Source organism: Lampetra fluviatilis, chromosome 4 (assembly GCF_964198595.1).
Source record: "Lampetra fluviatilis chromosome 4, kcLamFluv1.1, whole genome shotgun sequence".
In the NCBI taxonomy this organism is placed as follows: domain Eukaryota; kingdom Metazoa; phylum Chordata; class Hyperoartia; order Petromyzontiformes; family Petromyzontidae; genus Lampetra; species Lampetra fluviatilis.
In genome coordinates this window covers 32,491,946-32,519,692 of record NC_136278.1, presented here as the reverse complement: position 1 = coordinate 32,519,692, position 27,747 = coordinate 32,491,946, and the positions used below count along the sequence as shown (strand labels likewise).

The 27,747-nt window shown below is 54.3% G+C and overlaps 2 protein-coding genes across 5 annotated transcripts; one reads left to right on the top strand and one right to left on the bottom strand.

The window, feature by feature from the left end:
* Nucleotides 1–13,137, bottom strand: LOC144931787 (uncharacterized). The gene is made up of 5 exons (XM_078856084.1): nucleotides 13,076–13,137; nucleotides 7,399–7,575; nucleotides 5,752–5,919; nucleotides 2,438–2,542; nucleotides 1–975 (listed from the first exon to the last, which is right to left on the bottom strand). The coding sequence occupies exons 2-5, from the start codon at nucleotides 7,427–7,429 to the stop codon at nucleotides 380–382; spliced, it is 900 nt and encodes a 299-aa protein (XP_078712210.1). The 5' UTR covers nucleotides 7,430–7,575; nucleotides 13,076–13,137; the 3' UTR covers nucleotides 1–379.
* RNF217 (ring finger protein 217) lies at nucleotides 13,042–27,747 on the top strand. 4 transcript variants are annotated; one of them, XM_078856079.1, is made up of 6 exons: nucleotides 13,042–14,324; nucleotides 19,062–19,394; nucleotides 19,966–20,133; nucleotides 20,816–21,017; nucleotides 21,540–21,611; nucleotides 22,442–27,747. In XM_078856079.1, the coding sequence occupies exons 1-6, from the start codon at nucleotides 13,482–13,484 to the stop codon at nucleotides 22,510–22,512; spliced, it is 1,689 nt and encodes a 562-aa protein (XP_078712205.1). In that variant the 5' UTR covers nucleotides 13,042–13,481; the 3' UTR covers nucleotides 22,513–27,747. The 4 variants fall into 4 exon arrangements, with proteins under 4 accessions (XP_078712205.1, XP_078712208.1, XP_078712207.1 ...); XM_078856082.1 differs by lacking the exon at nucleotides 21,540–21,611 and having other exon boundaries at nucleotides 20,816–21,014; XM_078856081.1 differs by lacking the exon at nucleotides 21,540–21,611.

Genomic DNA, 27,747 nt, shown 5'->3' with positions numbered 1-27,747 from the left:
CTAAGAGGTGGAATTTTGCCAAATTCAACGACGAGGGTTTCTTGTGTATTAATTGGTGGCCGGGCTGAGACCATCAACTCGCGACGGGCGAGGACCCGGCCTCAGCCATCGTGTTGATGATACACGTTGCTGTGTTTGTTCGTGTGCCCTGCAGAGCATCTTGAGAACACGTAACATTTCGACACTGTATAATATAATTACAATTACAATGAGAAGGTGATGTGTTTTCGGACACACTTGCCGAACGGGTGTATCTCTGGATTCAGATGAGAGCTGAGTGTGTGTGTGGGGAGAGCGCCCTCCACTTGGGCCACACATCATCACCCGCAGTGCAAACCTCAGATGTCAGCCACCGCTGATCCACACTCCGCTCCACCGCTCACTTGGACTTTTTCCCGTGGCTCTTGTTCTCCTTGTCGCTGTCATTTTTGTCCTTGGGATGTTTTCCCTTTCCTTCGTCTCCGTTGCTGCCGCCCTTCTTGGCCGGCTTCGCCCCGGCCTTCTCATCGGCATGGCCGCTGCCCTTTGCTCCTCGCGTCGCCGCCTTGTCGTCTGTCGCGCTGCCCTTCTCCTCCCGCTTCGCCCCTTTCTGGCTGCCCGCGCCGCTGCCCTTGTCTCGCCTCTTCTCCGCTCCCTCGTCCCGAGCGCCGCCCTCTCTCTTGCCCGCGCCGCCGCCGCTACTCCCCTCCTCCTCCTTCTTCCCCTTCTCCGCCTTCTTCTTCCCCTTCTCCCCCTTCCCCTCCTCCTCCTTCCTCTTCCCCGACTTCACGTCGCCCGCTGAGCCCTTGTCGGGCTTGTGGGCTACCTTCTCGTCTTTGTCTTCCCTCTTACTCTTCTTCAACAGCTTCTCCTCGACTTCCTTCACCTCTTTGAGAGGTCTCTTCTTGCTGGGTTTTTCCGCCTCCACCACCTTCTCTGCTCGCTTCTTTTTGGCTTTCTTGGCTTCGTCACCGGCGGACTTCACTGCGGGTTCCTCTGTGGGCATCATAACAGATACACACACACACCATGTACACACACACACCATGTACACACACTATGTACACACACACACCATGTACACGTACACACACCATGTATACACACACCATGTACACACCACACACACACACCATGTACACACACCATGTACACACACACCATGTACACACACCATGTACACACACACCACGCACACACACCATGTACACACCACACACACACCATGTACACACCCACACCATGTACACACACACCATATACACACCACACACACACCATCTACACACACACACACCATGTACACACCACACACACCATGTACACACCACGTACACACACACCACACACACACACACCACACACACCATGTACACACCACGCACACACACACCACGCAAACACAAACCACGCACACACACCACGCACACACACACCACGCACACCACGCCCACCACGCACACACACCACACACACACCACGCACACACCACGCACACACACCACGCACACCCCACGCACACACACACCAGGCACATACACACTACGCACACACACACACCATGTACAAACCATGTACACACACCACGCACACATACACCACGCACACACACACCATGTACACACCATGTACACATCATGTACACACACCACACACAATGTTGTGGATTTACTCTCCAACACACCGGTGGGCTGGAGTAGTAACTAATTAGCACGCGTTGTTCACGTGACAAGCATTACTGGCTGTGTCGGGTGGTGGAGGGGTACGACACAACATTTATACTGAAACGATCTACCCCAAAAACTTTTATTACGGACACACACCATGCACACACACACACACACACCATGAACACACACTGTGGATACATACACCATGAACACATACCATGAACACATACCATGTGCACACACACCATGCACACACACAGACCATGCACACCCACCATGCACACACACCATGCGCACACACATCATGTGCACACACACACCATGTACACACACACACCATGATAAAGATCCTCCGTATAGCCTGAACAGATGTCGCGGCACACGAGGAACTGAGTGGACAGCACCGTGCCCGGTCGCCTTTGTCTACTCAGTAGCGATGTTTTACACATCGCACCAGTTACTCATTTGAGGCTGAGTCGACCTAGGGGAGGCCCAGTACCTATTAATATCATCGTCACTGATGTTGGATGTTAGCGGGAATCGAACTCAGGTGACCGGATTCGTAGCACAGCGCGCTAACCGTTGTACTCCCGCCCCCAACAGGCGCACAAAACGCCCACTCACCGGTGTTTCGTAGCGCGGCCCGCTAACCACGGCACCACCGCTCCCCACACACGCATCTACAGCCGTGCACTCCCATGTGGAGAACAAGAACCCCCCCCCCCCTGCACACGGTACACATTGCACACGGCACGAAACGTGCAGACGACGGGAGGAGTGGACCTCACCTGGCTTTGCCGACTCGGGTTCAAAGGCATCAAAGAAGAAGGTGAGGAAAGAGTAGCCCAGCCCCGCGTCCTCGTCCACGTCCGCGCGTCCCGTCGCGACGTGCCCTGCAACATCGCCACACCCGGCATGCCCCTGTACGCCCGATTACAACCGCGCCATCTCCACACGTTCGTGAATTCTAACCCTGTGGCCAACCCATTCCTGGGCCCCCATTCCTCTTCACCAACATGCACTGAACTGACCAGCGTGGTGAAGTATGTTCAAGTAACTCTGATCTCCACGGGCCGCCCCCAATCCAGCGGCAGATGAGCTCGAGAGCTGATTGTGCACGTGAAGGGAAGATGGGCTCACTGCCACTCGAGTGCCTTCACACAATCATAGAGCTCAAGGAGGTGCAGGGAATCGAACTGCGGTTTGGGGCTCAGTTGCTGGCGCTGTCTGCGTGGCCGTGTCACCGCTCCTGTGAGTGAAGGAACACATCAGCAATCCACCTCATTCACACATCTGTTCCTCTAAATACAATATACAGGTATTGTATAAACATCCCGTCAGCCACACCGCATTTTCTCGGAGAGTGCAACATTTCAGCACCATTGGTTCAATCCAAGCAAACTCTGAACAATGTCTCAACAGCAGAGTGAGGCTCGCTTCAACTATCACTGCGGAACTGCCAGATGTGCAAAAAGCCAGGAGCCCCTCAGTGAGATATGACGGGCAATAGCAATTTCCTGGAAGAGTGGACAGCTAAGGGATGGGGATAAGGGTGGCACACGGCGATTGAAGCTTCATCCTACAGAGAACGCATGGCGCCTGTGTTCTCTTTCATAACATTGGCATTTACTTAGGGAAGCCTCACTGAGCCTCAATACTATTTTCATGAGGGCGCTGCCACTTTGGAATGCTTGGCCAATTCCTTGGCAATGCGAGTTTGGCTTCGCGTGGAGAGCAACCCGGAGAACGCGGAGAAACCCCAGCACGCACACGGGGGCGGGGGCGACAGTTAACGCTCCGCACAGATGGATTCACAAGTCCACTGCTAGAACGGCCATATCCTGGCCTCATCGCAACCGGAGCTTACCACGCTTGCTATCCCCAACAGCCCCACGTGCAATTCCTCCCCGGGTTCGACCCCAGCTTGGTTTCTGGATACCAGCGGCGCAGGGCGCATTGAGGGCGCCCTGCTCGTGGTGGCGGGGCCAGGGAGCCGCGACCGGCAGCGTTGCAGCTGGGGCCATGCGTGTCGCTTGCCTGGTGGTGGTGATGGTGGGGAATTGTTTTCAGAACTTAATAATTGTTTCGTGATTTTTCTTTGGATTAAAAAAAACGGATGTCATCTACTTTCTAAAATTATCTTTGCTGTATTCTGTTTGCGTGTTCGATGCGACGAGGCCTTAGATGGGAGCCCTGTGTCAAAACAGCGCCACAGGCTAATTACCATCAAACGGACTTGACTCGAGTGTGCATGCTGCGCAATTGCACTGGGGCCCAGGGGTCAGGGGGCCCAGGTTCCGGGCTCACCAAGAGGAGATTTGGGGACAGGGGGCCCCGTTTCATTGTTTTGCGCCTCGGCGCGCGCCAACCACGCACGGCCACCGGCGCGGAGGCTCGGGAGGGCCGCTGGAGCGCGCAGGTCGGGGCAGTTCATCTGCGATTCATTCGAGAGGGGGAGACGGGGCGGGAGGGCAGCCTCCTCTGTAACTGAAACTCGCAGCACTGCAGGAGACGCGAGGATGCATCTGCACGTATAAGGGCACTTGGCAGAGGTGCCCAAGGATTATATTATTACTCAGTGGGCACCATGCGCGTTGGGATCCGGTTTCAGCTGCCCGAGATTAATAACGTGGCGTTTTAATTTAGCGCCGCTCATTCAAAGTGCACCTCTCACAGTCGCCGAGTAGGAACCACAGCCACGAGCTGGAAGGCAGCAGTAGCAGCAGCCAGGCGGTGAACTGGCGCTGCCAACATTTGCCCAGGCTCTGCAGTCCTCTATATTTTAAGAAGTTTTTAACCGATTAAGACGTACGAGTAAGCCTCGCATGCGAGGGCGCAACACTATATTCCACGCAGAGGGAACAGATGGAAAGTAGTTCACACTTTGCTGTACCGCCTCTCCTGGCAAGTCAGGGTACGGCACCTCGTCGACGCTCACGGGAAAGAGTTTTGCGACATTTGTGTGGTCCGGCAACCCCACCTTGATAATTCTGGGTGACAGGCCAAGTGCATCACTCCCACGGGCTTCTCAAGTCGTCGAGCGAGTCGATGGTCTCTGCCCTGTCGCCGGTGACTGCAGGGCCTCTAACCGGGCCCGCTTTCACCCGCAGCCCATTCAGAACCGGGCTCGAGTGTCCCAGGGGACAACTCGGAACAAGGGCGGGGTGGTAATCAGTGGCCCTCTGGTCAATCGGATTTCCTGCTGCTGCTACTGCGTTGGCAGCGGTGCACAAGCACAGCCAACAAGAACACTCAACACGTTCGTCAACAACAACACTGCGTGGCCTTGAATGGAATCACACATATATAATGGGTGACGTTTCGGGCAATGGTCCTTCATCATAGCACATAAATAGAGATGCAGTAGAAAGACAAAGTGGATGATAAGAGTTGGAGACCGCAATTCTTTGCACCATGCGGCCTGATCAGAATTTCATTTTTTTTTTTATTTCCGATGACCTCTTTTTAAATAGGCATATGAAAAGTTACCCAACAGCAGGTAGTGATTAACAGACCACCCCTTCAATAATCACAAAGTATCACTGTCACTAAACAAACGCATATATGTGATAAGTAAAATAATAAAACACTGCTGGCACACTGCATTGTGGGAAGATGTGTTCTTGTGAGGACAAAGCATGACCGACTGAGCAATTCATTCTGGCCAAGTCACCGCCGTCTCAGTAAAAGGAATTGAACTGCCCTACATTCCTGGTTCAAAGAAGTGTGAAAAATGCAATGCTTTCTTATGACCTGCAAATGCAATCTCTGGGGGCCCAGAAAGGGGGTGGAGAGGGTGGGGGCGGCGAGATGTAGCCCACGAGACTCACGAAGTCACTCCAGTCACTCGCTCGCCTTCTCATCACTTCACGTTGACTGCTATCGTGGTCAACGTGAAGTTTTAAAATAACTTAACTCATTGATTCCTCCAACCGTGTTGAGGACCCGGTCGTGGGGCTCCGTGGTCGGTGAGGCTTAGCCCCTGGAACGGGCGAGACCCTAAACAAGCACGTGGTGGTGGTGGTGGAAACGCGGCATTTATCGGCCCCGTGCACTGTGAATCAGCCGTGGTTAAGCCTCGCGGGCCGGCCCGCAGCCTCACCGACGGACTGCGAGTTGACCCATCCCAGAGCCACCACGGAGGCTGCGAGCCACAGAACCAGCAGAGAGCCGAGCACGATCCACGTGCCCAGAGCCACAGGAGGCTTCGAGGAGGAGGCAGAAGCCGGGGAGGGAGCGCACAGCTCGGGGGAGTCATCGGCAGGCCCGGCTGAGACGCGCGCAGAGACACAGGCAGGTATACAGAGAGACACACAAGGAGACATATACAGATATATTAAGACACACCGAGACACGCACAGACGCAGAGAGACACAAATACCCATACAGACACCGAGACACACGCAGACGCATACATACACGCTGACACTCACGTACACACATGCAGACACACAGACACACGAAGACACACAAATACGCATACATGCACCCCATTTTTCAGCTCCCACTCCGGGAGATGAGGTGGAGCTGGCGACCTCTGGATCGCAGTTGCTCCATGAGTGACACCAATCCTTACGCCACTGCTGTGGCATGTGCCTCCGTGCCTGAGTCACAGAGCCAAATACTGCTCTAGACAGCGTTACGTGGCAGACCGGTATTAGCCGTGTGCGTATCTCTTGCGGATATCGATCATTCCAGAAACCAGATTGTAACAGCCAGAGATTTGCCGAACCCGTACACACAGTGTGACTGGTATTGGCCAAACATCCCAATGCTGAGAAATATCTTGCACATTACTCAACTGGGATCAACACAAACACAGCAGCGGCAGCCGGAGCGACATTAACCCCTCTGATGTGAAAACAGACTTGGAAGGGCCCTCCTGAAACTTAGCCTTGAGACTCGGGGTGACTTTCCTGGATGTGTGAGTGTGTAAAAGTGTTTCACTCATCGCAGATGTAAAGAGCCGCACGTGCACAGCCCTCGTGTCAATCCACTTCTGGATGAGCGCCTCGCTAAGCGGTAGTCATAGTGCAGGTTGGTGAATGCGGGTAGCACAGACGCGGGAGCACAGCAGTGCAGTACAACCGTGGATGTTGCTGCACTGCTCTCTGCTGCCCAGAACGAAGTCCCGCAGCAGCCTATATCACCTTGTTATGCACTATCCAGGCTAAATCCCGCTTAGCTTCTGGGATCTGACGAGCCCAGGTGCACTCTGGGTGATTTGCCCACAGAGAGGTAACGACACACAGGTGCGCCGCATCGCAAGGGCAAACGCTATCAGCCTTATCTAGACCACCAGCTCACTAAGAACTGCACACGTGGCCTTTTTGTATTGCAAGAATAATCGACTCAAGACATTTTGAGAGAATGTGGCCATCCAAACGGGCAGCAATGAAACACATCAGCAGCGCTTGCTCATGTTCTAGAAACGATGTGTGCATATGTATATACTGTATACTGTGTATAATGTGTTTATATTGCTTTGGTAGTGGTGCATAAGCACAAATAACAACTCATTTAAGGGAATTGGTGCTGCGAAGAAAGGAAATTGCCCAAAATGTCGCCTACCATATTTTTTATTTTCATCTTAAGGCTACAGTGACATTGAATATTCTGTAAAATATGCATAGATATACGACTCCCCGGTCTCACGAGGCTGAAATCTAAGTGAGAGTCAGGACGCGAGTGAGAGGGAGAAAATCACAGGGATGCGAGGAGTGGAATGCGTGGTGATTCAGCTCCGTACCTTCATGGGTGTCTTCTCCGGGGTCTCCCATCAGAAAGGTTGCTCCTGCACTTAATCAGACGCGGCGCTCCCTCCTCCTCGCACCTCTTCACACAAATCCCGTGCACGAGCCAAGGGGCCTGTCCCTTCTCTCTGCGTGGCCCCTGCGGTGAGCTCCGTGTGCGGTCCCCTTCGGCTCTGGGGGTCTTTGTTGAGGCCGCAAGAAAGTCTGTTTGTCTCAGTGTCGGACGGAAGATGGCTTCGGTGTGGCCCCAATGTAGCCCCCGTGGACCCCACGGCCCAAAATAGTCGCGGTGTCCGCTTTCTGGCGCCGTTTATAACCTCGCGGGCGCGGCGGCGCCAAGGGCACGGAGCGAGCAGCGGCCAACTGGCTGGGCGCTGATTTAAACGTGCACCTAGCCTGGCACGGCAGTCGCGCGCGCTCACCCACACGCATAGAGACACTTACACGAACGTAAGTGTGCGTGTTTTATCGACGCGCACCTCATGCACTGTGCTGGCATTCATAGGCGCTTGCTAACAGCACTCGCCCCAAAAGTATGCCCTCTTATTCAGGGGCCTTTGGTGTCTTCTGTGCTATTTATATCCGTGTAAACATTTCGTCAATTGCACAACAGCTGGTCTGATGAGTTCCACAGTAATAGGATGCGGACCGTGGGAGGGGTGGAGACGGTTTGGGAGGCCTTCATCCAACAGTGGATGGACCATGGCAGCTTATGATCCTGTATATACCCACCGATGTATACTGCACACCTCGATATAGACCAGTCCCAGGGTCGATCGTCACAGGATCTGTAAACAGTGCAGTACGATACATATATGTATCAAATCACTCCCGCCGGCTATGTGTGTCTCGTCATGCATCGAGCAGCTGGTGACCTCAGTTGCACGCACGGCGACGGCTATGCACGCGGCCTGTCACTGTGGAGGCAGCGTCAAGGGTTGGCGGATCACAGAAACGCTGCGAAACACCCCTTGCCGTGAGCGTCGAGGAGATGCCATCAGCAAATGTGGACTAATCTCCATTTGTTACATCTGTATGGGAGAGAGTGTTGCACCCTCGCATGCGTGGGGTTTCTCCAGGTGCAAACATAACGCCGTGATATATAGAGGACCGCAGAGCTTTGGGGGAGCTTGGCGCCGGCTCCTCGCCGCGTGGCCACTGCTGCTGCTGCCTTGGCGCTCCTCGCCGGTGTCCCTCCTCCTGGCGCCTCCGAGTCGTCCTCTCCCTCTCTCTCTACAAGGGCGATGAGCGACTCCTGTGTGGAGCGGCGCGTTTCAATGTGACATCATTGTTAGTATTTATTGTTATTATTTCATGGCCAAATCACACGCAATGCGCACGGAAGCTAAGCAGGCTGAGGCCTGGATAGCGCTTGGTAGGGCGACCACAATGCACTGCTTTGTCAGCAAAGGGCGGTGCAGATAAAACCTGTTATTGTACTGTACTTTGCTCCACCGCCTATGCTCCCCGTCTTCACGATGCTCCGCTGCTCAGCAGAGATGTCCCACACGTCGATCAAACGCCTTTCTGTATTCTTGCTATATAAATAAATACAAATACGTTTCAGTTTAATTATTGGACGGGGTGGATTGCCTCAGCCCATCATCTCTCCCTCGGGAGTCGATAAAATTGGTACCACTTTGTGGAAAAGATCAACCGTGATCGTTCACGGTTGATCTTATAAACTCGCCCCCGACTCTGCGGGGCTGTAAACGGAAGGTGAGCACCAATGCCTCAATGTGGCTCAATGGAACAGGACGTAGCTTTGACTGTGAATCGCTAAGGCAAACAAAGGCACACTCACCATAACCTGCAGGCAAAACGGCGCCGGCCTTCCGGATAAAGGTCATTAAATATTAACGCCCAGCTTATGACTCTCTCTCTCGCTGTCTCCACTGCCTCTCCACTCATTATTAATTGGCTGACACGTGGACTCGCGCCGGTTGTATTGTGACCAGACGGACGTGGGTGCGTGTGTGTCTCAGTGGGGAGCGGTAATGTAGCGGTTAGCGCGCTGCGCTACAAAGCCTGTCACCCGAGTTCGACTCCTGCTCACGGCCAGCACTGGTGACAATTATCTGAACCGATCCTGGGCCTCCCCTAGGTCGACTCCATCTCAAATTAGTGGCTGGTGCGGTGTGTCAACATCGCCACTGCGGAGTAAAATGCGGCTGGGCGTGGTGCTGGCCACCCACCCCCTCGTGTGCCCAACAGGCCTTAATAGGTGCTCGCTCACAGTAATTACCCCAATAGTTTGTTGAGGCTATACAGGTGATCGTTGTCTTTGTTTCGTGTGCTACAATATATCTAAAAAACACAATACAAACTCAACTCAACACAAGAGAAATATATATAATAGGCGACGTTACAGGAAATGGCCCTTCATCGCACATTTTGGACATTGCCCGAAACGTCGCCTGGCATCGCACATTGTATGTGCTATGAAGAAGGGTTATTGCCCGAAACGTCATCTGGTATATATTGTTTTAAGGCCACGCACAGCGTTATTGACAAGGAGCGGCGTGTCGTTGCTGTTGGCTGTGCGTGTCCACCACTGCCAACGCAGCAGCAGCAGCATCGTCTGTCCCTCAATGTAAAACAATGAAAGGATTCTAGATTTGAATGAAAGGATTGTGTCTACACATCCCGCCAGTCTCCACGCCGCCTTCTGGGAGTGGCTGCAAGCAGCTTGTCTGTTAGAATGTTCGCAAGTTCGACACGAAACTGTTCTAGACAATGCTGCGCATTTACCAGGTCACTTGCAAGTGAGTTTGTCATGTTCTCTTGATATCTCATCTGGTCAAACAAATACAATTGCACTTTCACCACTCGCCACTGGTGTGAGCCGCCGTCGGGAAGGAAACTCAACGTAGCGCACCCACATCCAGTCACCGGGCGGTGGTGGCTATGTACGCGGCTGCGTGTGCCCCGGCACTGTCGAGGCAGCGAGTGTTGGTGGAGCGCGCGCAGATGTTGTTAAACGCCTTTCTCGTGGGCGACGAGGAGTAGCCATTCCCTGGCTCACAAGGAGAAGGCGGTACAGGCAAAGTGTGGACTCGTATCCACCTGTCCCCTCGCTATGGATGAGTGTCGTCGTCTCGTATGCGTGGGGTGTCTCTGGATACGTGAATTAGCTGAAAATAGATAGAGGACGGTAGAGCTTGGACAATTGTTGGTAGCGCCGAGAACGAGGGACCACGGTGCGGTCGTAGCGGCGCACTGATGCCAGCTGACATTACTGTTAGTCGAACGTAGGGCGCATCGTTTCACCTTGAGCCTAACAAGCGGAAGATGATGATGTGTAGTTTAACTAATAATGCGTAATTTAAATACTATTTGGCAATGAACAAAGCCACTCCACGCCACCATTTACAAGCTCTGCCAGGTTATTGAGCTGAGCCAAGGATATTTTTTTTATGAAACATGAAAATCAAGTTTGGCTTGGATTTGTTTAACTCTGAGATTCAACAAAGTGTGGTGTGGATGTTTTTAGCATCTAAGTGGGACCAGATCTGACAACAGTGGGCACATTTATTTGATAGAAAAAAGGCAGTTATAGGGCTCTTTGTCAGTCTATGGTTCTCTATCGGATGCTTATGGGTCTCTGTGTGAGTCTGTGTCTATGTGAGAGCATGGGTCTCTGTGAGAGTCAATGTGTGTCTCTCTGAGTCTGTGTCTCTCTGAGTGTATCGGTGTCTGTGAGTCTCTGTGTCTCTGTCGGAGTCTCTGTGTCTCTGTGTGAGTCTATGGGAGAGGGAGACTGAGGGGCGGTCAGTCATAGGTAGAACAGAAGGGGGGAAGGTCGAGGCTGGACTTGAAGAGGGGCAGGGAGCCGACAGCACGGACTGCAGGGGGAAGGGAGTTCCAGACAATGAGCCACACGCCACGTGCTCTCTAAAATGCAGCTTGTGTGTCATACGGCTCAGCACAACAACAAACTCCGTCCATGACTAGCAGCGTGGACGTCACCACGGCGCTTGTGCCACGGTGGGTGCACTTTGAGGCCACGTAAATTGTCGACGGCCCGCTGGCAGGTCACGGAACAGACCCAGGTGCCATGGGTTGACTGAGGTGACTGGCAGAGGCACCAACTCCATCCCCTCATACACACTACACACAGGCCCCCTCACACATGCTGGATCTGTGCTTCTTAACGCGAACGCTAACCCTATCTCTCTACAGTATCTCTTATGCTAACTCTATATATAACCTACTTCTATCTCTAACATCAACTGTAACTCTTACCTTAGCGCCGTCTCTAAACAGGCGCTACGTTTAATTGAACCCTAACTCCTTGACTCTGCCCCTATCTCGAACCCGATCCCAACCCAAACTCTGCCCCTATCTCGAACCCTACCCCCTCTGCTGTTCTCGAAACTTCCCACTGCAGGGGGGGGGAGTCAAGAATGGAATTCTAATTAAATCGAACACCCTACATAAATAGGGGGCCCCTATATTAACCCAGAAAAAAACAATGCCACCCCCCCCCCCTCGGGCAGCTGTCAAGATCATCGTCATCACACCCCATGGTAGGTGCACAACACACACAGCTGTTCAGCTCGACCACACAACAACAACAGCATCACACACAGCTGTTCACCTCGACCACACAACAACAACAGCATCACACACACAGCCGTTCACCTCGACCACACAACAACAACAGCATCACACACACAGCCGTTCACCTCGACCACACAACAACAACAACAGCATCACACACACAGCTGTTCATCTCGACCACACAACAACAACAGCATCACACACACAGCTGTTCACCTCGACCACACAACAACAACAGCATCACACACACAGCTGTTCACCTCGACCACACAACAACAGCATCACACACACAGCCGTTCCCTTCGACCACACAACAACAACAGCATCACACACACAGCCGTTCCCTTCGACCACACAACAACAACAGCATCACACACACAGCTGTTCATCTCGACCACACAACATCACACACACAGCTGTTCACCTCGACCACAGAACAACAACAGCATCACACACACAGCCGTTCATCTCGACCACACAACAACAACACACACAGCCGTTCACCTCGACCACACAACAACAACAGCATCACACACACAGCTGTTCATCTCGACCACACAACAACAACAGCATCACACACACAGCCGTTCATCTCGACCACACAACAACAACAGCATCACACACAGCTGTTCACCTCGACCACACAACAACAACAGCATCACACACACAGCTGTTCACCTCGACCACGCAACAACAACAACAACAACATTCACTCTTGTCATCGTTATTATTTATCCCTCGTCTCGCCGTGTGGGTCACGTGGGTTGTGTGACCATACTTCCCCACGCTGCTCAGTGCAAGGATGTTAGGGTCGGTTCACGGTGACACTCGCCACGAAATTCACCCGCCCGATCGCGCACGGGTGTGGGGGGCGCCCGGGCCCCCCAAACCTGGGTGTGACCGGGCCCCCCAAACCTGGGTGTGACCGGGCCCCCCACCCCCGGGCCCCCCACACCCGGGTGTGACCGGGCCCCCCACCCCCGGGCCCCCCACCCCGGGCCCCCCACACCTGGGTGTGACCGGGCCCCCACGTCCCGGTCTCCCTCGTCACATCCGTCGCTAAAGGTTGCAGGAAGTTGCGCGCTCGCGGAGCTCTCGAGAGGCGGATACGAAAGGCGGCGCGACTCGCACGGAAGGAGTCGTGAGGCGCTCACACCGCCGCCGCCGCCTCCTCGTCCGCAATGTTGTTGCTGCTGCTGTTGTGGTCGCGTTAGTCGCCGAGACGCCGTGTGGACGAGGGGAGACAGCGGGCGGTGCTGGCGGCAGTGCCGCCCGCCTGTCCGCCTCGTGAGCACGCGGGTTCATTGCCCAGAGGTCAGCGAGCGGCGGTCAGCAGCTGTTGGTCAGTCCCGGCACGAGTTGACGCCGAGTCGTCCGCAGTCGCAAGCCGCGGCCGGAGCAAAGTTTGAACACTCGGACTCGGAGCTCCTTTCACCCCCCCCACCTCCTCCATCACCCTCCTCCTCCACAACCCGCTCTCTCGCTTCCTCCTCCCCCGCCATCGCTCGGGGAAGCCATGGCAGGGCGCCTCGCCTCCGGCAAGACGCGGGGTGACGAGGAGGTTGACGAGGACGAGGATGAAGGCGGCGGCGACGACGAGGAGGAGAGGAGAGGAAGGCTGCGTCGCTGCGTCATCTCCACCATCGCCCGCGAGGCCGGCGTGTGGAGGACCACGGTGGGGGGAGAGCTCACGGCACCCGGTGATGAGCGTGATGATGATGATGGTGGTGGTGATGATGGTGGTGGTAACGATGTTGATGATGTGAGCTCTGGCCGCGATCACTCCGCCACCGCCGAAGTGAAACTGCGACGCGGTAACGTGGCGGCCGCGACGCGGCTCCGGGAGGAAGTGGCCAACTCCTGTGCACCCGTACGCGACGATGTGGAGAGCCGCGATGATGTGACGAGCCGCGATGATGTGGAGAGCCGCGTTGAGCCGCACGCAGCCGCCCACCTCTCCGCGCTCAGCCTGGAGACCGGCTACGGCTCCGCGAGCTCCATGGGCGACCTGCAGCACCTCGGAGAGTCTCCTGGCGAGATGAAGGACGCGCGGGAGGACGCGGCGGGGAGACGGAACGAGCCGGGAGAAGTCATCGCCTCAGCCGGCCACGGGCACGAGGTGGAGCCGGTGGACAGCGACAGCGACGACGGTGGTGGCGGTGATGATGGTGGTGGTGGTGATGGTGGTGGAGAGTGCGGGTGGTCTGCGCGCGGCTGGGAGAGCGCCCCGCGCCACCTCCCCGAGCCGCTGGTGTTCGCGCCGTGCCGCGTGTGCCTCCTGCCCGCCGTGTGCGACCCCTTGGGCTGCTGCGCGGAGCCCGTGTGCGGGGAGTGCATGCGCGCCTACTGCTCCACGCAGGTGCGTGATGGACTCTCCAAGCCTCGACTCCGATGAGTAGCCACGAGGGAGACAAAGGCGGCCCGGCGTGGTGCTGGCCACTCGCCGCCTCGTCACCTCATGTGTCGTGCCGGCCTTCATCGGTGCCACTGTGGCGAGATGTTGACTACCTCGCCTGGTATACAGGAGCCCGCAGGAGTTTGCGTGTCTCTCTCCACGTGGTCGCGTGGATTTTTTTCTACCATTTTCTCCGGGTTTAGCCTCCACATTTAGAAACGTGCATCAGGGGTTTTGGCTGCTATAAATTTCCACGCCATAATCCACTTCTTTGAGGTATTTGTGGCCAGGTCGCTTCTGAAAAAGCGCTTTATAGCTCAGTGGGCCTTACCTGGTAAATTAAAAAGTTTGAGTGTTTTTAGTTTATAGTTTAGGTGCTACTCGCAAACAGCATTGCCTCATCTGTCTGTAAGGAAACGTGGGCTCTCGATCTGTTCCTGTAAACGCGTGTGTGGGTATGCCAACGAGGGCTTGCCAGGTGTTGTAGGCTCGTAAGTAGAAAGTGTGGTGACGAGATCCGCGGGTTTTCCCCCCCGTTGAGCAAGCACTCTCCTGGTGAGTCCTGAGACTCTGCGAGGCTGAGCCATAACCAAGGTAATAACGACCGTGACCTCCACACAAACAGCACACAGACCCACCACCACCACCCCCATGCTGACTTGAGAAATACTATGGGTGGTGGCTTTCATAATCACCATCAGCCGTGTTCTATCCACTGCTGGATGAACGATTTCCCCCTCGCCACCACAAGTTGTCTCGCCATCTCTCATGGTCTACGCGATGTGGCGATCCGTCCAACTCCTGCACTCGAGCTGATTCTGATTCCAGTGTTCCATCTCGGCGGGAGACGCCCTCTTAGCCGTGTGCCCGCTCATGGCCTCCTTGGGCTGCGTGCTTGTCGATAGACTCGACCATCGGGCATGATGGTGATTGATGATGACGACGATGACGACGATGGGCCCTGCCTAGGCGGGCCCACTCGCTGCGTGTGAATGCCGACACGGAGAGGGTCAAGAGCGGTGGTGGTTGTGATGGGGGAGCAGGTTATACAGGTGAAGCAGGTGGGACACGTGACTTGCATGAACAGAATGGGGGGGGGGTGCTTGACTCAGTCACGCACCCCAGGGCACTTATCCGACAGCGTGCATTTGTTTAGAACTGCTTTATTTTTGTGTTTAGTTTGTTGTCCTTACCCATCACCTCCGATTAACACGGTTGGCTACGTACATACAGAACATACATGAGCCTCACTGACTTGAGTGCCGTTCTCTGTGGAGTTGAAGCCTCTCTCCCCATGTTTTGCATGGGGAGAGAGGGTTTCTCCTGGGTTCGCCGGTTTTCCCCCACAGCTAAACACACACACACAGTGGAATTGGTTTTGGCCCAACATCCCGATTCTGGAAAATAACCCGTGAACTATTCCATTGGGATGACCCACAGCAGCAGTCACATCGCCCCCGCGTCTGCCAAGACGTGGCAGAAACTACTTTGACAAGAGGGGAGACTTGGCGACCCTGTCCGGGTAAACATGCGTTATTCTCATAATCATTTGAACCGGGGATTTCCGTTCGAGCCCACACTGTGGTTGTTATACTTGGTTTTTTTGCATAATAACCGAGCGTATACAACTGGTTCAAAACTGTTCCCAGTTTTCACACGTACAAACCTGTGTTGTTTTCTCAGCAGCAGCAGTGAGGCTGATGTTGCTGCTGTGTATATATCTCTGCCGTGCGTATATCTCTGCTGAGTAAGTTTGCAGCGTGGATGTTTCTGCCTTGGCATGTTTGGCCACTAACCAGATGATCGCTCTGTGTGTGCCAACGGAGTGATCTTCTGGTGCGGGCTCGTGGGGGTCCCGAGTGGGCGGACAGCGCAGAAGCAGTAGCCACAGCGACCGCTTCACAAAACCAACGGTCACAACACGGTCACCAGCACCGTCGCTGCGGAGAATACAAATAACAAAGTAGACAGGCAGATGATACGCCTCCTCCCTATATCCATTCCTCCATGGAAAACAAATTAAAAGATTGTTTTTACACATCCCGTCAGTCACGTGGCCTCCCTTCTGGGAGTTAGTACTTTTAGCGGCGTTGATTCAACACAAGCAAAATGCCGGAGCGATTGTTGACATTTGGGGTCTCATCCGGAAGGTGGTCTTTATTCCAGCGAGGGCTGCGTTGGCCGGGTCTGTACGGTGCGGCGAGTATCTCAGTGCTGGCGAGAGTCGTTCACATGGAGAGAGTGCCCCGTCGGCAGCACCGTGTGCCAACAAGTGGAACTCCCCCCCCGGTGAGAATGGAAACGTCGCTCCGGGTGGTGGCCCGGACTTCGATACAATCCGTCGGAGCCTTGCCACCACAGCGGGCAGCTCACAAGGGGCAGCTCACAGGGAGGAGTCTCACTGCTGCCCTTAGCCCCAGTGGCGGAGCCAGGATTTTCAGGTAGGGGGGGGCAACCCCTCCAGCAATGAAAAACGATAGAGGAGTTGTTCGTAAGGGAGGACTTGTCCCTTGCTTTTTATTCGACGCGTGTGCGGCGATGGCGCAGCCATCGATCGAGGGTCGAATCCGAACCGCGTTGTGTGATCGGCATCGCACTCGCTGGAGGCGTTGATGCCTTCAGGGAAGTCGTGTGCTGTATACACAACTGCGCACAATTATGTGAGTCACTTATAACTGCTTTGCCGTTACTTATTGCCAATTATGGACTCCAATTATGAATATTGTCCTATTATCTCATAGGGTTCCTGGCATCTAATAATATGCTATACAGTGGCAGTGGGGGTCGCCAAATGCTGATTTATCTCCATATATATCTCCATATATAAAAGGCAAAGTTGTGAATGTGTGTCTGTTCAAAATGTTTAGCGTACTTCCCAACATGCAACAAACTGGAAATTTGCCATGCGGGTACTTTCCAGACTGTACACCATGCACAAATTATAAAAATACACTTTTTTTGGGGGGGGGGGGGGAGCTCAATAATGCATTTATTTTTTGCACGGCAAGTGAGCTGTGACGTCAAATCTGTCACGTGACCCGCGCATGTGGAAGCGTAACGCATTGTAGTGTAGCTGCGAACCCGGCGACCCGATTACGATTCCCGATCACGGCCACCACCGGTGACGATTATTTGAACCGGTCCTGGGCCTCCCCTAGGTCGACTCAGCCTCAAACAATTAACTGGTCTGGTGTGTGAACATCGCCACTGGGGAGACAAAGGCGGCCGGGCGTGGTGCTGGCCACCCACCCCCTCGTTATGAATATATGAAAGCACAAAATTATGTATTTCACAGTCGTCACAAAAATAAGCACAATATGAATACTGTACACGTGTTTTATAATCGCGGAAATCACCAAGAACACTGTAGTATTATACTGTTATCGCAAAAATAACTATGAATTGTTTACAATATAATCACAGAAATAAGAACAGTATTAGTAGTATATGAATAAACATTTAAGAGATGCGCACTCAACTTCTATTTAAAGACTGAAGACAAAATGGCGCATGGCGACACAGCTAATTCGTTGTCACTAGTTACTAATAACCCCAATGATCCGATCTAAATTAGGGATTTGATCGGATTATTGGGGGGCACGTGCCACCCCCCCCCACTGGCTCCGCCAGTGCTTGGCCCTCGCCCTCAAAGTATTGACTGGACTCTGATTACGATCTTCCGGTCCAAAGATATTAGGGCGATGGTGAAGATACACAGGTGTCTGAGACGGATGCTAGGAATGCCCTGCCGAGACGTGGTATGTGCAGCAGACGTCCGGTAGAGACCAAGCGTTTAGCCCTCTCATCTAGCTCACGTCGGACCCCGTGTCACTACTTCCACATGTATGAAGACGCTCGTTCGAGAGTTGTAGAGCGTCAATCCACGCGTGTGTTCGCCAGTTTCCCTAACCTTGTGAAAAAAAAGTCGCGTATGAAACGGTCGCCCAACCGGTTGTGCCTGTCCCTGTTTGACTGCCGCCTGTGTTATTTAAACCCAACCCACTAGGCCCTGAACCCCGTGTCACTCCCCGTAGACCCCCTCGCGACTTAGGAACATGCGGGCACAGCGTCATGAGATGAGGCCCAGCTGAGAAGGTTTGTTTATTACATTATTGGCAACCGCAACAAAAAGCAAACGATTCGTTCCGGTTTTTACCACACATCTCATGTCTAGCAACAAACACGGCGTGTTTGGATTATTCACTGAGACGGAGACAGCTACCACGGCGGGGTAGATTTGGTGTCACACTGTGACATGTAATCCAGAGGTCGCCGGTTTAATTCCATCTCCCGGTGCGGCAGTTAGAACTACAGAGGAAGTTTCTTAACCCCCCCCCCTTCCGGCACTTCTGTCCACCCAGTGGTGTACACCGCAATGCATAGAGGACTGCACACACACGAAGAGCAAAAGTGCAGTGGTTCGCGCACTGATACGAACCCGGCAACTCGAGTTGGTTTCCTGCTCATGACCAACATCGGCGACAATTATTTAAACCGGCCGTCGTCTCCTTTGCATCAGCTATGTTGACTCGACCTTCAACGAGTACCTGGTGTGCGGCGTGTGTAAACATCGCCACCGGGCGTGTGTGGCGTTAACCACACCACCACCTTTGTGTGCCATGTCAACCTTCGCAGGTGCTACTCTCCAACAGCACGTTCCCGTTGTTAAAGGCCCCACGGGGGATCTGTGTGCGAGCGCAGGTGCAGCTGGGCCGCGCGCGCGTGCGCTGCCCGACCCCCGAGTGCCCCGGCGCGCTGAGCGAGCGCGTGGTGCTCACGCACCTGGGCGCCGAGCAGGCCGCGCGCTTCTGCTACCTGCTTGCGCTGAGCCGCGCCGGCTCGCGCACGAGGCCCTGCCCGGGCTGCGGCCACCTCCTCACGCCCGGGGGAGGGGGGCCGGCCACCGCCGCCCGCGCCGGCGACGGGACCTCCTCCGACGGGGGCGACGCGGTGGAGGGGGGCTCCCTGCCGGCCCCCCACGGCAAGTTGGCCAAGCGCGGCAGCAGGAAGCGCAAGGACCGGCCCCCCGGCAAGGCGAGTCTCTTCTTGTTTAACTTTACTACCGCACACCCAGGAGAAAGCCGCACCGAGTCTGAAGGCTCATTCTCAGGGTCCTGCCACGTTGGGATGTTTGGCTAGCAACGTTGACATTGTCCGTGTGTGAGTTTAGCTACGGGAGGGAACCGGAGTACACGGAGGGAAACCCCATGCCAATTTCCCAACGGATTCTTCATCTCGTTGCATGACACAGATAGCATCATCGTGCTCGTCATTATCATCATGAGTCATAATCCATCCACTGCTGGATGAAGGCCTCCCCCAGGCCGACGCCATCTATTACGATCTATTATGATCAACAATCCATCCAAGCAGCTGCGCACAAGCTAATTTCACGGCTCCATCTCCACGATGGACTGGTCCATCTCCCCGCTCCTTCAGCTGCCGCTCCATGGTTAGTCTCGACCACCGCTGGCCATCGTCACCTTCGTTTCCGTTGGTGGGTAACGTTCACGGAAAAGGAGCAAAAAGTATTTTTGTGTAAAAACTCGTTTTGCGTTGTGGCTCTCTCTCGACGCTGCCCGCCCCCACTCCCTCGCCGGCACAGGTGCAGTGCCCCAAGTGCCACGTGCTGTGGTGCTTCGCGTGCCACGCACCCTGGCACGAGGGTGTCAGCTGCAAGGATTACCGCGGAGGGGACAAGCTGCTGCAGCGCTGGGCCGGGCAAGTGAACGTGCAGGGGCAGCGCAACGCGCAGAAGTGCCCTCGCTGCAAGGTGCCCGCCGCCCAGCAGCGGGCCCCGCCACCACAAACGCCACCACTGCCACAACCACCACAACCACCACCACCACTGCTATCACCACCAACGCCACCATGAATGCTACATCCACCACCTCCACCAGAACCACTGCCACAATTACCGCCACTAGCGCCACCACCATCACCACTGCCACCACAAACGCCCCTGCCAGAGACATCACTGCCACCACAGCCACCTCCAGTACCGCCTTTTGTGCCAACATCTCTTTGCTCGTCTCTGCTCCGGTTTCTATTCGTTTGCGCTTCATCCTTGCCTCTCTGTCTCTCTCTGTGTCTCTCTCTCTGTCTCTCTCTGTCTTTTTGTCTCTGTGCCTCTCTGTCTCTCTCTGTCTCTCTCTGTCTTTTTGTCTCTGTGTCTCTCTGTTTCTCTCTCTCTGTCTCTCTCTGTCTCTCTCTGTCTCTCTCTGTCTCTTTGTCTCTCTGTCTCTCTCTGTGTCTCTCTCTGTCTCTCTCTGTCTCTCTCTGTGTCTCTCTGTCTCTCTCTGTGTCTCTCTCTGTCTCTCTCTGTCTCTCTCTGTCTCTCTGTCTCTCTCTGTCTCTCTCTGTCTCTCTCTGTGTCTCTCTCTATCTCTCTCTGTCTCTCTCTGTCTCTCTCTGTCTCTCTCTGTCTCTCTCTGTGCGGGGCAAGTCACCCCCAGGTTCACATCCAGAAGACGGAAGGCTGCAACCACATGATCTGCTCGCAGTGTGAGACCAACTTCTGCTACCGCTGCGGCGAGCGCTACCGGGAGCTGCGCTTCTTTGGAGACCACAACACCAAGCACAGCGTCTTCGGCTGCCGCTTCATCTACTACCCCGAGCGGCCCAACCTGCGGCGCCTCGTCCGCGGCGCGCTCTGTGGTGGGGCCCATGCCACATCCTCATCATCTCCACCATCGTCTTCATCTCAACCAGCGTCGTCATCATTATCTCAACCATCGTCTTCATCTCAACCATCGTCATGTGTAATTGCCTGCAGTGTCATCGATGTCAGCATTGTTGACATTATCTTTCTCATCAACGTCGTCACCATCATCTTCATCATTGTCATGTCAAGTGTGAGTGATTCAATTATCACTCATTACATTCACCCTCATTTGCTCATTAATTCAACCTCATTTATCCACTCATTTCCACATATCATTTACCCATTCACTCATTCTCACTCACTGATTCACTCATTCTCACTCACTGATTCACTCATTCATTCACTCATTCTTACTGATTCACACATTCATTTACACATTCTCACTCAGTCTCATTCATTCTTGCTTACCGATTCACTCGCTCTTTTTCTCTCATTGATTCACTCATTCACTCACGGATTCACTCATTCCCGCTCATCCGTTCGCCGTGTCTGTGCGTCTCGCTGCCTCATCCCAGGTGCCAAACTCTGTGCCACCCCCCTGCTGCTGGTCGCCATTGTCATATTCGGAATCCTCGCGCTGCTCGTCGGTGAGTGGCACAGACGACGAGGGCCCAACGCAACGATGTAACCATGACGACGAGGGCCCATTGTAACGATGTAACCATGACGACGAGGGCCCAACGCAACGATGTGACCATGACGACGAGGGTCCATTGTAACGATGTAACCATGACGACGAGGGCCCGACGCAACGATGTAACCATGACGACGAGGACCCATTGTAACGATGTAACCATGACGACGAGGGCCCATTGTAACTATAACCATGACGACGAGGGCCCACCGCAACGATGTAACCATGACGACGAGGGCCCACCGCAACGATGTAACCATGACGATGAGGACCCACTGCAACGATGTGACCATGACAACGAGGGCCCATCGTAACGATGTGACCATGTGACGAGGCCCCATCGTGACGATGTTTTTACATTGGGGGGGGGGGTGCCCTAAATTCAGGGACTGCCACCACCCTGCCCCCACTTCCCTATCTGTGTATGTCCGTGTGTGTGTCTTTTGTTTGTGTGTCGTTGTGTGTGTCTTCTTGTTTGTGTGTCGTTGTGTGTGTCTTCTTGTTTGTGTGTCGTTGTGTGTGTCTTCTTGTTTGTGTGTCGTTGTGTGTGTCTTTTGTTTGTGTCGTTGTGTGTGTCCGTGCCCTTGTGTGTCCGCGTGTGCCGATGCGCGTCCGCGCGCTGTGTGGCGCCATGTGCGCTGTGTGGGTTCTCGCTGTCTGACAGACGTCACTCATTCCCACTCCCCCCTCGCTCTCTCTGTCTCCGTCTCTCCCACCCCCCTTTTACATTCCTCTCTTTCCCTCCTTTTCCATCCCTCTCTCCCCTCCCTCTCCCTCGTGCAGGGATCTTCGCGGGTCCTATCTACCTGCTCTGCAAGTCTCGGCGCCAAACGCCCGTGGAGATGTACGTGTGACATCTGCAGGCCCGATTGCGGCACCACCGCTCCTCCTACCCCCCTTCACGCTCAGTCCTGCACCGCTGCACCATCACATCCAAGGATCGGTATACTGGATGTGGTGTGTCGGGGGCAGAAACAATTTCCGAGTCGCTGGTAGACTCGAGGTAGATGGTAGGTGACTTAGTAAAAGCCGCAGCGGTTAGCAAGAGGTCTGATAGATGTGATGTGCCGAGTACAGACATGTTTTGTGGATTGGACCCGGCTGAAATTGAGCCTCATCATCATCACTCTCATCATCTTCACCCAGGATCATCATTACCATCATCACTGTGATCATCATCATCCAATCATCATCAACACCATCACCATTTCCATTCCTATCGTCTCACATTTCATCACTATCATCTATACCCATCATCATACCGACTCATCGATATCACGAGCAGCATCACTCTATGATGCTGTATCAACGGCGCTGGTGGTATGAATGAACTGCCCTCATCATGGAAATGTGGAATTTCCACCACTGGCTCGTGGACCCGAGTGGAGATGAGGGTAGAGGGTCGCTTTGACCGTGTGCACACTACTAAAGTGCAGCAGACGGCAGCACATCAATGAATTCTTGAATCTATCTGTGCGGAGCCTCGTGAGCCAACCGTACGCGCGGCGCTGAGTGTTCTCCGGGGTTCTTCCACGCCAAACTCTCACCACTCAAAGGATCACGGCCAAACCTCCCCACGTAGCAGCACCCTCCTGAACAACAAGCCCTGAGACTCGGTGAAGCTCCAGGAAAGTAAACCGCACCGGTTGCAGCGTTATAATTAACATCGGTTAAGTGTTTTAATCACTCTGTGAGGGTGGGGTGGGGGCCATTGTGGGGGGCTCAGGAAGATGCCCTTGACACCGGAAGAAGAAGCCTCTTCCTGTGGAGCCCAGGAGCAGCCACGCGGGCAGCGAGCAGCAAAAGGGCCTTGGAAACAGAAACACTTTAAAGGGCTCTCTGATATCACCGCCACCGCCGCTACCACCACCATCATCCTTGATCAGTCCCCTGCTTCTGCTGCTGCTACTGCCAGATGAAGGACTCCTTCCCAAAACACTGCCGCCACCGCCTCTCGCGTTGACGACCCTGCGGTGAAAGAGCCTCGTCTCTTCCCCCGCCAACCGCTCCACCGTCACGATTCGCGACCACCCGTCGCGCCGAGGTCGCGGTGCCGCCGTTTTCGGTGAGCGTGCGAAGGCGCGGTATCCAGGAGGAGAGCCGTGCCATGGGAGCGGGCTGCTGCCGCCAGCCGACCGCCGTACTTGCCTCGAGCCCTGCCAACAGGAGCTCCAGTCTCCTCTTGCACTTGACTTTGGAGTCAACACTGGTACAGATGAGAAGTCCGCAGCACTGGAGAGTTCCTTTTGAACTTCGGGCCTCGATGACAGCTCTTGTATTGTTTTGTTATTATTATTGTTACTGGAAGAGGAGGTGGTGGTAGTGATGGGTGGGACACGTGGTTGGTTGTGTGCAAGGTGGCGTAAGTGGGGCAGATCACCAAGAGGGGCATTGCAGTGTAACCCAGAGTTCAGTACTAAGGGGAAGAGAAGACATAAGACCCGTCGACGATGATGACAATGATGATGCCGTGGGATCTGGCGGAAGGAAAGGAGCAATGGCGAGGGTGTGCTTGATAATCACTGTCATCACCGTGACGAACGCGACTGTGCCTTGACCCCTGTGTTTGACCCGCAACGCTGCGTGGGATTGGGTGGCCGTGGTTCTAACGTGGGGGGTGTAACGATTCTTCGTCGTGGTGATGTCCAGTAGGGACGGGTCAACGAGTTACAACAACAAACAATGCAAAACAACAACGATAGGTGTGCAAAATAGAGAAAAGCTAAACAAATCACGATAAATGAAAATAAAGTTTCTTAACTTGGCAGACCATCATTCACCTCCATCCACCATCTGTCCCCACACGTCCCATCGGCCACAGCGGCCTCGTGAGCCACACGAGTGAACGATCAGCGTCTCATTAGCAGGGACCAGGCTTTGCCAGTAAACAGTCGCTCAAACAGCAATTGGATCAGTCATGCTAAGGCGGCTACGGTTTAATAATTGTTTAGTTCAGTTTTTGGTTTGTCCAACTACCATTTACACAAATCATCAACATTATAATTCCAACACCCACGACGTCTATCTAACTGCGTGTGTGCGAAGGAATTGATCGTGCATGATTGACGCATGTACCAGCAAAGTGTGGACTAATCTCCACCTGTTCCATCGGTATGAGATCGTATCTCCCCCTCGCTCGCACGTGTGGGTTTTCTGAGGTTGCTCCGTTATCATCCCACGTGTATGAATTTGTATTGGCCAATACTACCTTCATATATAGAGGACCGCAGAGCTTGGGCAGTTGTTGGTATCGCCGGCTCGTCACCACCGTGTGGCTGCTGCTGCTGCTGCCTCCCCACTCCTCGCCCGTGGTTCCTCCTGGTGCCTCTGAGCCGTCCCCTATCCTGTGTGGCGGTGGCAATGCGGCGTCACAGGGTGACATCGTTACTCTCCAGTGCTGCATGCGATGAAAGCGTGGCGAGCTGTAAGAATAGATTTTCACTGCGATTAACCTATACTTATTGTGGCTGTGGATGGTGGGGTTGGGAGCAGGGAGGGTGGGGGGAGGTGGTTGGAGCAGGGTTGGTGGGAGGAATTTGCATTTGGAGAGCAGGGATGATGAATCGCAAACCGGAATATTTCTCTGGGTTGCTGACTTAGAAGCCATAGCCAATAGCGAGAGGCATACTGGATGCGGTGTGCCGGGTCCTCGAATATTGTCCCCGGTCGCTGGTGGACTGGAACAGGTGGCACGTGACTGTTAGAAGCCTCAGCCCGTAGCAAGAGGAATGTTGAATGTGGTGTGCCGTGCTCTGCACTGACCCAACCTGGCGAGACGTCTTGGGCTGCAGCGTTCTCACAGCCAGGCCTCGCGACTCCATGGGTCGCCTGTCCACGTTGACCAAACCTCTCCTCTCCTCTCCAATGGACAGTTCAGTGGCTGCGCGCTACACGTGCCTGATGATTGAGAAGCAAACCCCCACGCGGCCTACAGAGAGTGTGCATTCAAGTACCGTAGAAGCGCGCTCTACGACCCATGGGACGACAGTGTCGTGGCAAGTGCAGTTAGCGAGCACCTATTAAGGCCGGAATGACACTCGAGGGGATGGTGTGGTGAGCACCACGCTCGCATCCCTTTGTCTCCCTGGTGCTGGTGTTTACATGTGTTCACACATCGCCATCGGGCAATTGTTTAAGGCCGAGTCGACCTAGGGGAGGCCCTAATGCGGTCAATATATCACTCGCCACTGATCTTATCTATGGCCGCCTCACGGGCTCGTATCGTAGTGCGCTAACCGCCGTGCCACCGCTCCTCGTGTCACGCTGGACTCACATGGGTGGGATACATCTTGATGGGAATGTGAGCTTCACCAACCATCTGGTGTGGGCAGCGTGTAACGACCTCGTAGAATATGTAACTGGACAAGAAGTTCGTAAACATTGGGGGGATGGGAAGGGGGTTGTGAGAGTGGTGGGGAGGGCTGACGTTTAAGAGACAGCTTAAGCAAGCAAACCTCAGGGGCTCGGTTTTATATCGCGTTGGTAATAAGTGCATTATTATTATTGATGATTATAATTATTTGAGATGTGTGAATAGCACCGATCTGTGCCTTTGTCATCCAGCTAATAGCACGTGCGTCAAGGCGCAGTGGGCAGTGGGCAGCACTGCCCTCGTGGCTGGGCAAATCTCCCCTCTTGCCGCGCAGCTTACCCCGTCTGGAAAGCCAAGCAGGGCTTGCCAGGTGTTGTAGACGCGGAGCTGATGAGTGGTACCCCCTCGTACAAGCAGCGTGGGTTGTCTCCGGCTTCTGCGGTTGCCGCCCGCGGGAGGCCAAACTCTCACCAATGGAATTCGTGGCCAAGCATCCCAATTTTAGCAGCACCCTCTTGAAAGCGAGTCTGAGGTTTTCCTGGATAAATAATTGACACTTATTATAATGCGCGCTCACACACGCACACCTGGCTAGCTTTAGTAGGCAAGGCTTGAGGAGGCCGCGTAGGGATACGGCGCTTTCTTTCCAAAACGTTATATCCGGACTCGCGGTTCTACGCTGTGGCAAGGTCTCATCTCAGCTCTAACACCCGCCTCTCGCCCTGGCTGGAGACTTGCCCAAAGCTCTACGCCGAACCTGACCTCTCACACCCGGCTCGAGCCCAGCCCCCGCACCTGAACTCGCCCTATCCGTAACCATAGCTGTAACCAGTCTTAAAATTAACGCTCACCCAAAATCTCTATCCCTGACCATATAGCCATAGTCCTACCCATAGCCCTGCATCTCACTGTGGCTCTCATCGTAACCCTGCTGTCCAGGTCTGTGTCCCTACTAGGGCTGGGACAATGTCTTTAAAGCCGAACGGGTGATCCCGCGCTCTTGGCCGCCTGGGTTTCTGAGGTGCCCTGCACCTCATAGCAGCATTGCCCTGTCGTTTTCTCACATTCGTTTTCTGCATTTTCTTTTCTTATGAAGTGATCCAGCCTCTAAATGATTGATGTTAGCCCCCCACAAAGACCACGCGTCACTGCCGCGTCTTTGGAACTGCAGACACTGGCCGGACCGTTCTGCAATGTTCCAAGTAATTATTTATTTAACCAAGAAAGCCACGCTGAATCTGGACTACTTTTTTCAGGAGAATCCTACATTGGACAGGTTTGGCCAATACCGGTTACTTTGCCATTTTAGCGATTCGCGGAAGCAGAATAACACGGAGGAAACCGATGCGTAACAGGGGGGGAGAACATGCAAACTCCGTACAGCTCGGCGCCCGAGTCGAGAGTCGAACCCAGGGGCTTCTTGTCGTGAGGCTCACGCGTTGTGCGCACAGCGCCGCCGCCGCTTCCCTCCCGTGTGGGCGTCTCCGTCGTGGAACACGAAGCGAGCCACGCGGGAGGGGGGGGGGGCGTGAGCCGAGAGCCCCGACGCGTGGAGCCGCCTGGGGTCGATGCCAGAGCCGGGCGAGGAGACACTGGCTGCCTCTGCTGCCATTCTTCGGTGTCTGTATGCGGGTTGCCTGCTATGTTATTATTCGTATCTGTCTTGTTTTTTAGACTAAGTTTTGCACTAGAAATCGCAAGGGCTGTATGTGTATATTAATAAGCACCGCCAAGCATTTTTTGCACTGAATTAAAGATCGGACTGGGGTGTATAGTA